Below are 13,652 nucleotides of genomic sequence, written 5' to 3'. Positions count from 1 at the left end.
TGTATACTTATTAAGACCATCGATAAGATAAGCATATCTGTTGATTTGGTTGATTTGATTGTGTTACCATGTCCTGTCCTTAGCGATTCGATTATGTGCGCATTAACTTGAACACTAATAACCGTTTCGGCCGCTGTTGAATTGTTCTCGCATCGTTTTAGCACGGTAAAAATGTCTAAGAATTCGTTCAAATTGTTTCTAGCGGCGATTGCTATTGGCATTTGCTTTGCTGGACGTGTTCCAGGATCGATCAAATCAGAAAGAAAACCGATCCTTGATGTCGATCCTATTTCTGCTCGTGCGTTATTGAACAACGACTTTGAAAGTGGCTTCGAGGAACCCTGGTATGACAGTTCACCATCGACTGTACACTGGATCGTCGAGGATTTCAGTTTGCAGTCAGAGTTGAACAATCCCGTTCCTGCGCCGTCAGCTGGCAGTAAATACCTGCGAGCCATTCGCAATCAGCAACTCTCTTCCGGCCTTCTCATCCTGCGCACGGTGACATTCACGGCCTTACCTGGTGACGAAATTTCCTTCAATTTCTGGATTCGGTCGCGATACACTGGCGGGAATACACTTGACGTAATAATTCATTTTACATCTGGGAATTAGTAGCTTTCTAAATATGTATAATGTTCGTGAATTTGTTGTTGCAGCTCGTGTTGGTCCAAGGAGGATTAGAAACGACTCTATTGTCATTGTCAAGTTATTCCACTTCAGTGAATTTAGAATGGCGTCCAACTTCGAGTCCCATTCCGGTTACGGAGCCGACGGAAGTGACGGTATGTATGGAATCATATTGCAGTAAATATAATGGAAAAATAAGTTATTAAATTTCATGGCTGCAGTTGGTATTTTATGCGTACTGCGGAGGAAATGTAGAAGATGCTATTGCGATTGACGATATCGTCGTAGGATCTACCATTCCCACTACTACGATTCCTCCACCGACGACACCTTTACCTGGAGGTATTTTACCATACAACATTTTATACATGAATTCAAATTATAATCACGTTTCTTTTTACACATATTCTGTTTAGTCTGTGGTGGTAATTTCTCCGAACCTAGTGGCATCTTTTCATCACCTAACTATCCCAATCCTTACGATAACAATGAAATCTGCGAATATACTATCCAGGTGGCGGAGGGCAATCGCATCGTTTTGAATTTTCTCGAGTTCAACACGGAGAGTGGGGCCGATTATGTCACGGTATTATACACCATTTTAAAGTTAACTGGTTTCAGGTTAAATAATTATTTATCTTTTCTTGATGAAATTAGGTGTACGATGGATTATCAACGGCTTCACCTGTGCTGGTACGTGTAAGCGGATTAAGTACCGACTTACTGACCACTTCGTCGGGTTCCGGCTGCTTGGTTGTGCACACATCCGACGGTGTGAATAGTTCCAAGGGCTGGTCGGCCACGTACGCCACTGCTTAATCACGTCAACGATTTATTATTAATCCTATATATCTAATTCAGTCGCTTTCCAACTAGCACTATGACAATCGATAACAATTTAATGTAATGCTGTTTATAATACATTTCAAACAATAGTTTAATCATGCAATCATGTACCACACCAGTGTCGTCTGCTTTTATTTATTCGTTTAAAAAATGAAGCACAGTTGTTGAAGACAAAGAAGTAGGAAGCATACGAAAATCAGCTGAAGGTAAAACACTAAAATTAAATTTGAAATGATTTCAATTCTAAAGTAGGTAAATTTTAAATGTTTTAAGTCACTTTTGAACGCTTTTGAAGTAATCGTAAGGATCGTAGTCGCAAGTTGTAAACCAACACAAGTTAACCATTTGTGGAAAACAATTATGTTAAAGCATGGCCTACTGTGTTAAAGAAAGCATGGTACAACCAACAAATGATTGTCACATTTCCTTGCAAGTTTTCTTAAACTGCTTCATGCTGCCAAACTATTGCAGTTTCAACATTTGTAATTAGCAAATGCATCATTGTAATTTTTAACATTCTGATATTCTTAGAGGAAGACTGGAATGATTTGCCAACATATCGCTGTCTATGTTTCATAGTTTAGATTGTTCGTTGATGTCTTGTATAAAGTCCAACAGTGTTTCAATTTTAATCTCAATCAAGGTGAAACTAGAAAATTTTATGACCAAGAGGGACCTTTATACACCACCGGTATAGCCTAGTTATATAAGTAACAAATTTCCTTTCAAGTGGATTCAAATGGCATCAGCTAGCATTGAAACCTGACAAAAAGCCTTGACAGAAAGTTGTCTAAGCAGGGTGGTAGCTTTATTTTTTTCATGATAACTAGACTTCCCCCATCAGTCATTTTCATTGATTAGTTCTCTCTATTAACCTCTGATTCGTTTTTTAAGCATCTGCTGTCTTCTGTGATAAGACTTAGCTGTCAAAGTGCCAATCAAAGTACTAACCTCTCCTATCTCTATCGCTGCCTTCAAACAAAAGTAAAGATAAAATTATATGTAATAGTTATTGACGCCCCTGTGAGTGCAGTATACGTAAGTGACACTGTTGTCCTGTTTGGGAAAAGTTTTTCAATTGCTCATAAGGAATGAGCTGCCATACTTTTATAACGTTTTTAATCATCCTTATTGTTATTACTACAGCTTGCTTTGGCGTTCCAGTATCAAGAGCCGAGAGAATTAAAATCGATCCTCTTTCTGCTCGAGTGTCATTGGACAATGACTTTGAAAGCGGATTTGCTGAACCCTGGTACGACAGTTCACCTAACACGGTCCATTGGGTCGTAGAGACTTATAGTTATCCGACGGAAAACTATCTTGCTCCACCTCCGGCTAATGGTTACAAATACCTACGGGCTGTTCGTGACGCTCGTTTGACCCCCGGCCTCCTCACGCTGCGCACGGTGACATTCACGGCCTTTCCTGGCGATGAGATTTCGTTTAATTTTTGGATTCGTTCCAAGTACATGGGAGGGAATACCCTAGAGGTATTTCGCTTTATAAAATATTTAATAATTATATGTGACAGCTGATTGATGCTGGTTTTATTTGTAGGTCGTCCAATCCGTTGGTGGTGTCGAAACCATTTTTCTGGTACTGTCAAGATATTCAACTGAAGATAATTTCGATTGGCTTGGGGCCTCTAGTCCTTTGCCCATCTCAGAACCGACTGAAATGACGGTAAATTGATTCAATTTCATCCGGATGAATGCCAATAAAGGTTATTGTGTTTCCAGTTGGTATTCTACGCCTTTTGCGGGGGAAATGCTGAAGATGCAATCGCTATTGATGACATCATCTTTAAACCTTGTGAAGATTGTACAACAGCAATATCATCGACTTCAACAACCGAAACAACAACGGATTTTACTGACTCCACTTCTCCATGTATTGGCGAACTTTGTTCCACCGATCCAGTCTCATCGACTACAACCACTCCGGTTACCACGACAGTTTTCACTCCTCCCACTGTTCCATGTATTGGTCCACTTTGTCCAACAACAACTTCAACGGAAACAACCACTCCATCGACGACGTCTAATAGTAATCTTTATAAACTTACAAGCCGGTCACTTCTAATTTCTTTACGACTTTTTAAATACAGATCCTGGAACAACTGTTTTTAATCCCCCAACAGCCCCTTGTGTAGGCTGTTTGAAAATTGATCCTCTTTCCGCTCGATCGTTTTTGAACAACAATTTTGAAAGTGGCTCTGCGTATCCTTGGTACGACAATTCGTCGAACTCGCTCCATTGGGTTGTCGAAGATTTCAGTACTCCGACGGAAGACTATCCGCCTCCTACTCCAAAAACTGGCACCAAATATTTGCGGGCCACTCGCGATGCCCAAGCGACCCCCGGCCAACTTATTCTGCGCACCGTGACGTTCACGGCATTTCCCGGAGACAAATTTTCGTTCAATTTCTGGATTCGATCCAAGTATACTGGAGGAAACTTCTTAGAGGTAATGGTATTTAAAAGAAAATGTATTTTCTTAAAAAATGTAACGGCTTTCCGATTGTTATAGCTCGTATTGTCTTATGGTGGTGTTGAAACAAGTTTGGCAGAGTTGTCGGGTTATTCCACTTCAGTGAATTTAGAATGGCGTCCAATCTCTATTCCCATCCCGATTTCAGAACCGGTGGATGTGACGGTATAGTTCACGCTACATTGGATCAACAACAAATCCCATTCTAAATTTTCATTTACCAATGATATCATAGTTTATATTTTTCGCTTTCTGTGGGGGAAATACCGAGGATGCAATTGCCATTGATGACATTGTTGTGGGATCTTCTGGAACTGAAGCATCAACTTCAGTAACTACCCCGACTACTACCCCAACCACTACAACAATGACAACGACCATTAGACCAGCTCCTTTACTGGTTACCACGACAGATTTCACTCCTCCTACTGTTCCATGTATTGGTCCACTTTGTCCACCAACAACGCCGGCCACTACACCAGCTCCTGAAAGTAATATTCGAAAATCTGCCAAAAGATGTCGACCTGTTCTTTTCCTCTTTCCTTTTTTAATTAATCTGAATTCATTTTCAGTTTGCGATGGTACTTATAATTCTTCTAGTGGCACCGTCACATCACCAAACTACCCGTCTCCATACGGTTTCGACGAGGACTGTCGGTACAAAATCTCGATCCCGTCTGGTAATGGCATAAATTTGACGTTCACTTACTTCAATACTGAAAACGGCTATGACTTTGTCACGGTACTCGATAGCATTTGTTAAATTTACAAATTAGACATTTACTTGACAAGTTTTATTGTCGTGAGCACAGGTTTACGACGGACCCACGGCCGCCTCTGCAGTTCTATTGCAGGCCAGTGGGTTCAATGTCGACCTGTCGGTCACTACATCAACCCGCGATTGTTTGATACTGCACACGTCTGACTGGAAAAACAGTTTGGTGGGTTGGACGGCGACTTACGCGTCCGTCTGATCCGGCATTAACTAATGGTTGTATAAATAATAATATTGGCCATATTTGTAGAGATTATTGACTTGTATGTGGAACGAAAGTCTAATAGTGAACAGCATTTATTGCATTGCAACTGAAATATTAACCTCATTTTCATCCGTATCGTGCTGTGCACGATCCACAATATCTTGTTTTTACAGTTGGTTTTATCTTCTTCACTAAATGAAAACAACATCAGTTTTAATTCAGTCGAAATAACAGTTACTTTACCAAGCTATATTTGCTATCCTTTCTATCAATTTCTACACTTAAGACTTTTGACATGATGTTTAATCTTTTTGATATGAGATTTGATTAGGGTCCTTGTGTGCATGTCCTTTGTACGGTCCGGTCTGATCTGAGCACAATTGGTCATTTGGTTCAGCGATTTACACAAGAATGAAGTTCACTTCTCTTAAATTATTCCTTTTGGCTGTTACTAGCATTGCCGTTTGCTGGGCTGGCAAAATTCCAGTGTTGGAAAAAAGTTATCCGTTTTTCAAAGTTGATCCTCTGACAGCCCGAGCGTTATTGAACAACAATTTTGAAAGTGGCACTGCGGATCCTTGGTACGACAATTCACCGAACACTATCCATTGGGTTGTCGAAGATTTCAGTTCTCCGACGGAAAACTATCCGCCTCCTACTCCAACAACTGGCACCAAATATTTGCGGGCAACTCGCGATGCCCAAGCGACTCCCGGCCAACTTGTTTTACGCACGACGACGTTCACAGCATTTCCCGGAGACGAAATTTCGTTCAATTTCTGGATTCGTTCCAAGTATACTGGAGGAAACATCTTAGAGGTATCATGTTTTAAAAGAAAATGTAATTTGTTAAAATTTTACGAAGTTCCGATTATTACAGCTCGTATTGTCTAATGGTGGCGTTGAAACAAGTTTAGCAGAGTTGTCGGGTTATTCCACTTCAGTGAATTTAGAATGGCGTCCAATCTCTATTCCCATACCTATTTCAGAACCGACGGATGTGACGGTATATTTCACGCTACATTTTTTTATTTAGAACAGATCTCATTTTCAATTTTCATTTGTCAATTATGTCATAGTTCATATTTTTCGCTTTCTGTGGGGGAAATACCGAGGATGCAATTGCCATTGATGACATTGTTGTGGGGCCTTCTGGTTCTGGAACATCAACTTCAATAACTTCCCCCACAACTACACCGACCACAACTACACCGACCACTACTACACCGACCACTACTACACCGACCACTACTACACCGACCACTACTACACCGACCACTACTACAACGACCACTACTACACCGACCACTACACCGACCACTACAACTACAACAACGACCACTACACCGGCTCCTGAAAGTAAAATTGTAAAATCTTTCAAAGGATGTGTCGACCTGTTCTTTTTTCCGCTTCTCTTTTTTAATTAATCTAAATTTGTTTTTAGTTTGCGGTGGTACTTATAATTCTGCTAGTGGCACCGTCACATCACCAAACTACCCGTCTCCATACGGTTTCGACGAGGACTGCCGGTACAAAATCTCGATCCCGTCTGGTAATGGCATCAAGTTGACGTTCACGTACTTCAATACTGAAAACGGCTATGACTTTGTCACGGTACTCGATAACATTTGTTAAATTTACAAATTAGACATTCACTTGACAAGTTTTATTGTCGTTAGCACAGGTTTACGACGGACCCACGGCCGCCTCTGCAGTTCTATTGCGGACGAGTGGTTACAATGTCAACCTATCGGTCACTACATCAACCCGCGATTGTTTGATACTGCACACGTCTGATTGGAAAAACAGTTTGTGTTGGAAAGTTCAAGATTTCCAAACTGTCAATTTTCGGACCCACTGTAATTATTGGCGATCGATCCGACAACGTCTGGATCGGAGTAAGGGAATTGGAGAAGAAGGGAGGAGCTAGACCGAAACGTAGATACATTCTCGTTTTTTGCTGGTGTAGAGCGCACGTGTGCCGACGCTCTACACTTTACGTTTTCAGAGTCGTTTTCCGAATTTCTTGTTTTTTCTCTTGTGTTTTCCGTGCGGACGTATAGCAGGCAACTATCGTCCCGTCACCTAAACCCGAATTGTGTTCCCGTTTCCCCCGAGCCGAAATACATTCGACTTAAGTTAAATTACGACTCTGAAAGTTTCATTCCGGTGTGTGAGAAGCAAACATTTGGTGCATCGACCGGGAATTGACGTTCCTCGGCCCATCGGCCCTCACACACACGTGTTCCGTCAGGAAATTCCCAGAGATTCGATTGAGCTCAACCACTCTCTGCGACCCGCTTCCTGCATACCGACGTTCGGCTGATTGGCGCTTCCTGTATCCCGCCCGGTACATTCGTCTACAGGTCCGTGCAGCACCATCACCCCGTCATACCGAAAATCACCATCACGTTTTCGAGAAAGACCCGCGTGGCAGATTCGTTGGTTTCGCCGTTTGATCACACGCGTGAAACCCTCCGTCGACCCTCGTGTCTCATCGTTCATAATCGTGTCTCATCTTATCCCAACACATCCGCCCGTATCATCGCCATCTTACCACCCCGTCATCCTTTATCGTCAATTTGAGCCAGAGGAGAGCTGATCTCCCCCCTAGCCTTAAACTGCCTCGTGGTAAGAAGAAGGACGAAGAACAGAAGGCAGTGTTGAGAGAGAAGAGAAGAGTTGCCCGACGATCGCGTTATCACAATCCTGCCGCTCTCCCCGACGCACGCGCGCCACCTTTGGCGCCCGCTCGCAGGAGCGCGATCATCCGCAGACCAGTCGTCGATCGTCGCATCATTGTTCAACCCGTAAGCGATCGACAGGCCATCATCGACAAGGCGATCAAGGAAGCCGAAGAAATCGCCAAGACAATTCGGGCCGGCCGATATCCCGATCCAACCGTACCGATCATTCACAACCGTGAAGCGCTCATCAAAGAAGCCGAAGAAATTATGCAGCAGATCCTCGCCAAAAGGAAGTCAACCGATCAACAAGTTTCTACCGCACAGCACGAAGGACGTCAAGAATAAATTCCTTGTCCGCCATATTGGTTGCGTCCTTTGTTAGCCACTCCCCGCCTTTTTGATCGCGCTTCGTTTTAAAATATATTCCTTTGGCCATGTCTATTGTTTGTTGAGTCCGCCTTATTGGTTGCGTCTCTCGCTTTGTTTGTTGAGTCCGCCATTTTTATAGGTTGAGTCTTGCGTCTTTTAAGTCCGCCATTTTTTGGCTGCGTCTTGCTTCCGGCAAGTCCGCCACGTTGGTTGCGTCTTTGCCAAGTCCGCCTAATTGGTTGCGTCTCTCACACAATATATTTCGGCCACATCTTTGTTTTGTCGAGTCCGCCACATTTATTGGTTGCGTCTCCCGTTTTTGTACGTTTATTCGGCCACATCTTTGCTTTGTCGAGTCCGCCATATTTATTGGTTGCGTCTCCTGTTTGGTACGTTTATTGGCTGCGTCTTGCTTCCGTCAAGTCCGCCATATTTAGGCTGCGTCTTTTATCAAGTCCGCCTTATTGTTTGTACCTATTGTTCCCTTTACAAAGTCCGCCATATTGGTTGCGTCTTTGTTTCAAGTCCGCCTTATTGGTTGCGTCTTTGGTTTCAAGTCCGCCTTATTGGTTGCGTCTTTCGTTATTATTCGTCACGCCATTTCGCCCGCCATTGCTCACCTTCATCACCATCTTACATCATCCCATCTACCCGATCGACCACAGCACGCGCGTTTCATCTTTGAGAGTGAATAGGCCTTGACATGGAGCAGTCACAAGCAATAGCCCTTCCGCCTATCAATGAAGAAGATGACAATGAAGAAGTTGACGATGATGAAGAAGAGGCCCATTGTGATCTGGAAGCGACAGAAGATCCGGATCATCTTAAGAACCTCCGTACTGGCGGAAAGTCGGTTCACACGAAGTCAGGGAAGAAATTAATGAAAGCAGTGAGAATCGGCTCCGACCGCGACGAAATACGGGCTCTTCGAGCAGTTTACGTGCGAGACTTCGAAGAATTAGAAAGGCGACACGACCGATACGTCTCCGCCGACGCGGCTAACCTCTCGAGCAACGACTTAGAGGGCCAACGACAATGGATTCAAGCAGTAATTTACGATCAACAAAGGCTACTGGCAGACTGCGACAAGTACCTGAATTTTACAAAACCTCAATCGTCAGCTTCCGTCGCAACCCGAGCATCGTCGAGACATAGCAGCGCATCTTCCGCGCAGGCAAAAATTCTTGAAGCCGAACGAAAGGAACAAGAAGCTCGACTCAAACTTCAACAAGCAGAGGATGAGTCGAAACGTCAAGCGGAAGAAGACGAATCTTTGAGAGAGCTGCAAGTTAGACAACGACAAATAGATGCAGATCGTGAACAGCGGAAGTTAAAGGACGAAATGGAGCTGCAACAACTCACCAGCGCCATCATGCGGCAGCAGTTATCTGACATCACCGGTGCCGACGACGCGGCCAACGAAACACGAGCGATGTCAACATCGAGCGCTCCGTCCGGATTTATGAGGAGACGCACTTTGCTGTCAAGCATCTTTAATCAACCGGCGCCACTCAGTCAACCACCACCGGCAGAAAACGTACAGACGACCAACACGGCTGGGCATGTTCCGGTGGCTCCAGCGACTACATTTCACCGTACGATGACCACACCCGCCGGAAGACCCTCTACTTTGTCGACCCCGTTGATTGGATCGACCCAGAAGTTGCTACCACCGGCCCGATTATTCGCGACACCCGTCCCGCCGATATCGACAGCGCCGTCCACCCCAAAACCGGGGATCTTCTCGCAGATGCGAGACTTGGCCACGAGAGTTTTTACTCCCAGCAGTAGAACGATGACGCGATCTTCTTCCGTACCGACTCTTCCAGTATCCAGCAACGTCAGCACCGTACCGACAACCAGCGTGACCAACCCGACGTTTATCCCGCCTTCATCGAGGACTAATTTTGTCACGCCGCCGACGACTAGTTTTGTTTCACCGCCAACGACCAGTTTTGTCACGCCGCCGACGACAACGAACCAATCGATTTCTGCAACGGCTACTCAACCCAGTAGAAATGTCAGCTCAGCTCCCAGTCAACCTCCGATTCAACCACCCGCTTCATACCCGCCGAGCACGTCGTTTTCGGTGCCTTGGCCGTCATGGAGAAACGCAGGACGAGCTACTAGTGGAGTAAATGTCCCACCGCCGCAACCACCGACTTCAACAGTTGTGGCAAGTGGAACCAACCATACAAATCCGCCTGGACACGGGCCGTCATCCGGATACGTACCACCATCGACCGCCGTGTCACTCTCGATGCCATCCAGTGTTGGAGAGACGATTTTTCATACTGGACATGGATCATCATTCGGATTTGTGCCCCTATCGACAGCAGTGACGTTCTCTATGCCATCCAGCGTTGGTGGAACGACTTATTTTTCTACTGGCATGAATTACGGAACGAACATTGCTGCGTCTGCTCCGGAGTCATCATACGGGCCGGCCTCAACGAACACCTGCCCGCCGATCACGTTGACCACGAATAGCCACCGGCCGTCGTCGATTCCTTTCCCAAGCAATGTGTACGCACCGCCCTTTGTGCCCAACTCGTCTGTGCCACCAGAGCCGCCGCCGAATCCGTACGGCCACGATGGCGCGCCGGGAATTTACACCCCGGACGATTGGATTCACACGCTCGGGACACCGTTCGCTACTAAAACCAGATCCAGCGTTAAGCCCCCGCGAATGAAAGTACCGAACTTTGACGGGGACCCAAGCAACTGGCCGATGTTCATTCAAATGTTCAAGATATTCGTGCACGACGCTGTGAGCTCTGATGCTGAACGCATCGCTCATTTACACGACGCCTTGACTCCCGAAATCAGGAAGAACATCGGAGGCGCTCTGCTGAATCCCGGGCTCTACCATCACGCGCTACACGAGCTGCACAAACGTTACGGCAACCCACAGCTCGTTTCCCAGTCCTGCACATCTTCATTGCTCAAGCTGCAGCCGTTTAAAGATAACGACTTCAACGCCCTTCGGGCATTCTCGGCAAATCTACATTCCGTCGTGGCCACACTCCGCCTTGGCGGATATGGAATGGAGCTTCATAGTCACGCCACGTTGGCGCAACTGGTCGCCAAACTCCCGCCTGCACTCAAAAGCCGCTGGGGTGAAAAGAGCTGGGCCAAACAGCCCCAGCTTTCGACAGTTGAAGATTTGGACAAGTGGTTGGACGACGTCGCAATGGCCGAACATTCCATTAGAGCAGGAGCGATGGAATCATCCCGATCCAGTGGTGATCCGCCGAAGAAAAGCAACAGGGACGGCCGCCGTGGCCAAAGCCACAACGTATTCAACACAACAACCGAAAATCGACCCGCGCAGCAGTCAACAAATCAATTACGCTGCCCTTGCTGCGACAGTACCGATCAACATCACCTTGAAGATTGTCAAGAATTTAAATCACTCCCGGTGGAAGAACGAGCGATCATCGCCAAGGAAAAAGGCATATGTTTCCGCTGTCTTGGCCGTGATCATATCGGACGAGATTGTAGCCAAACGCAACGCTGCACTCAACCGGATTGTGATGCCGTCCATCATCCCCTTCTTCACGGCGCCCCAAGGATGTTCACGAGAGAGAAGACACCACCGGCAGCAACATTTTCGGGTTCGACCTCCACCGAGAGCAGAGCATACGCGGGAAAACGTACCATGCTGCCGATGGTGCCAATTATCCTTAGAGCCAACGAGAAAGAGATCAAGCTGTACGCGCTCTTGGATAACGGAAGCGAAATTTCCATCGTCAAGAAAGAAATATCCGATCGTTTGGGACTAAATGGCCGCATTGAACGCGCAGTCACCAATACAGTCGACGGGAGAGGCAAACCAGTCGACACGTTGATCGTGAATTTCGATATTATCTCACTGGATCGGCGCTACATTTTCAACATCGTCGACGCTCAAGTGAAAGAAACGTTCCGGCTCAGCAAGCGACCCATCGACCTAGCAGCCCTCACCGAGAGGTGGCCTCACCTCGCACACGTCCCAATTCATTCCGCCCTGGAGGAAGAAATCGCAATATTGATTGGCCACGACCATCCGGCGGCCATCGATATTTTTGAAACCCGCAAAGATCCCTTCCACCAGCGAGCACCACGCGCCTATTTAACGGCCTTCGGGTGGTGTATCGGCGGACCAACCGGGACCGGAGGTGAAACCGATGCCAGCTCATTCCACGTGAGCTCGCTCGAAGATGGGTGTGATCTCCAGCTGGAACAATTTATCGACGCCGACACCTTAAATACAAAGCCCGATATCATTCAGTCTATCGGCGAAGAAGAGAAGAGAGCGTGGAATATTTTAACGACCACGAAACAACGCGATGGCGTCCGGCATCAATCTGGGCCTTCGTGGAAGACGAACGAACCAATCCATCCGAAAAATATCGTCGCCGACCAGAGATGCCCATGCCTTTTCAACCCCGAACCAAAGTGCGTTGAAAACGAAGATCCGACCGATATCTACAAGTGCGTGATTGACACGTACGGCGAGTACAAATGCGCTCACAACCTGAAGCGGAAGGAATTCCGGCCAGGAATTGGCAATCGGTGTCTGGATGAAATTGATTCCGCTCGCATCTGTATCTTCACGCACACCCAGCGCAACGTTTACCGCCAGGAAGCGGAAGATTTACGGGCCGGCAGCCCCATCGAAAAATTGTCCGATTTCAAGCTCTCTCCATACTTAAATCCCAACGGGATTTTACGCGCTGGCAGAAGAATCAACAAGGTGCTGCTTCCCCTCAACGCTCGCCATCCGATTATCCTACCCAGGAAAGAACGCGCCACCGAATTTAAACACCGGAGCGTTATATTTACCTGCCTTGCCGCCGTGTTAGGCGGAAGGAACCGTCTACTGAAATGGAGTCGAACGTCACCGTCCGTCTCACAAACTCTTCCTCTTCGAGTCCGTCCGTATCCGTGAATATGCGCCTGTAACTACAGAGCGCAGGGCCGGCGATGTTGGAAAGTTCAAGATTTCCAAACTGTCAATTTTCGGACCCACTGTAATTATTGGCGATCGATCCGACAACGTCTGGATCGGAGTAAGGGAATTGGAGAAGAAGGGAGGAGCTAGACCGAAACGTAGATACATTCTCGTTTTTTGCTGGTGTAGAGCGCACGTGTGCCGACGCTCTACACTTTACGTTTTCAGAGTCGTTTTCCGAATTTCTTGTTTTTTCTCTTGTGTTTTCCGTGCGGACGTATAGCAGGCAACTATCGTCCCGTCACCTAAACCCGAATTGTGTTCCCGTTTCCCCCGAGCCGAAATACATTCGACTTAAGTTAAATTACGACTCTGAAAGTTTCATTCCGGTGTGTGAGAAGCAAACAGTTTGGCAGGTTGGACGGCGACTTACGCGTCCGTCTGATCCGGCATTAACTAATCGTTGTATAAATAATATTGACCCTTGTTCTTGTAGAGATTATGGACTGCATGTGAAACAAAAGTCTAATAGTGAACAGCATTTACTCCATGGCAACCTAAATATTAACCTCATTTTGATCCGTTTAGTGCTGTGCATACGATCCGCTATATCATGCTTTTACAGTTTGTTTTATCTTCTTCGTTAAATGAAAACCAGATCGGCCTCGATTGAGTCGAGATAAGAGTGTCTAAATTTATCTACATCCCTTCAAG

The 13,652-nt window shown here is 46.1% G+C and overlaps 2 protein-coding genes across 2 annotated transcripts; both read left to right on the top strand.

Annotated features, from left to right (window-relative positions):
- The first annotated feature begins 99 nt into the window (after window positions 1-99).
- On the top strand, window positions 100-1,579 carry LOC124207424 (deleted in malignant brain tumors 1 protein-like). Its single transcript, XM_046604878.1, has 5 exons — window positions 100-585; window positions 660-785; window positions 852-972; window positions 1,047-1,216; window positions 1,288-1,579. The coding sequence occupies exons 1-5, from the start codon at window positions 172-174 to the stop codon at window positions 1,447-1,449; spliced, it is 993 nt and encodes a 330-aa protein (XP_046460834.1). The 5' UTR covers window positions 100-171; the 3' UTR covers window positions 1,450-1,579.
- On the top strand, window positions 1,511-13,494 carry LOC124207627 (mucin-5AC-like). Its single transcript, XM_046605199.1, has 11 exons — window positions 1,511-1,533; window positions 1,633-1,682; window positions 2,623-2,966; window positions 3,034-3,159; window positions 3,216-3,522; window positions 3,584-3,942; window positions 4,006-4,131; window positions 6,026-6,305; window positions 6,391-6,560; window positions 6,631-6,755; window positions 13,347-13,494. Exons 1-11 carry the CDS (start codon window positions 1,511-1,513, stop codon window positions 13,381-13,383), a joined length of 1,947 nt encoding a protein of 648 aa, XP_046461155.1. The 3' UTR covers window positions 13,384-13,494.
- The last annotated feature ends 158 nt before the right edge of the window (window positions 13,495-13,652 follow it).

The sequence above is a fragment of the Daphnia pulex genome, chromosome 11 (genome assembly GCF_021134715.1).
Source record: "Daphnia pulex isolate KAP4 chromosome 11, ASM2113471v1".
Lineage (NCBI taxonomy): Eukaryota > Metazoa > Arthropoda > Branchiopoda > Diplostraca > Daphniidae > Daphnia > Daphnia pulex.
The sequence above is the reverse complement of the archived record's forward strand: the minus strand, read 5'-3'. Positions and strand labels throughout refer to the sequence as shown.

Coding starts and splice junctions, on each gene's coding strand:
- LOC124207627 (XM_046605199.1), top strand. CDS start 1,511: ATGACAATCGATAACAATTTAAT. Junction 1,683..2,622: donor CATACGAAAATCAGCTGAAG/GTAAAACACTAA, acceptor TTATTACTACAG/CTTGCTTTGGCGTTCCAGTA. Junction 4,132..6,025: donor CAGAACCGGTGGATGTGACG/GTATAGTTCACG, acceptor ATTATGTCATAG/TTCATATTTTTCGCTTTCTG.
- LOC124207424 (XM_046604878.1), top strand. CDS start 172: ATGTCTAAGAATTCGTTCAAATTGTTTCTAGCGGCGATTGCTATTGGC. Junction 586..659: donor CTGGCGGGAATACACTTGAC/GTAATAATTCAT, acceptor TTGTTGTTGCAG/CTCGTGTTGGTCCAAGGAGG. Junction 1,217..1,287: donor GTGGGGCCGATTATGTCACG/GTATTATACACC, acceptor TGATGAAATTAG/GTGTACGATGGATTATCAAC.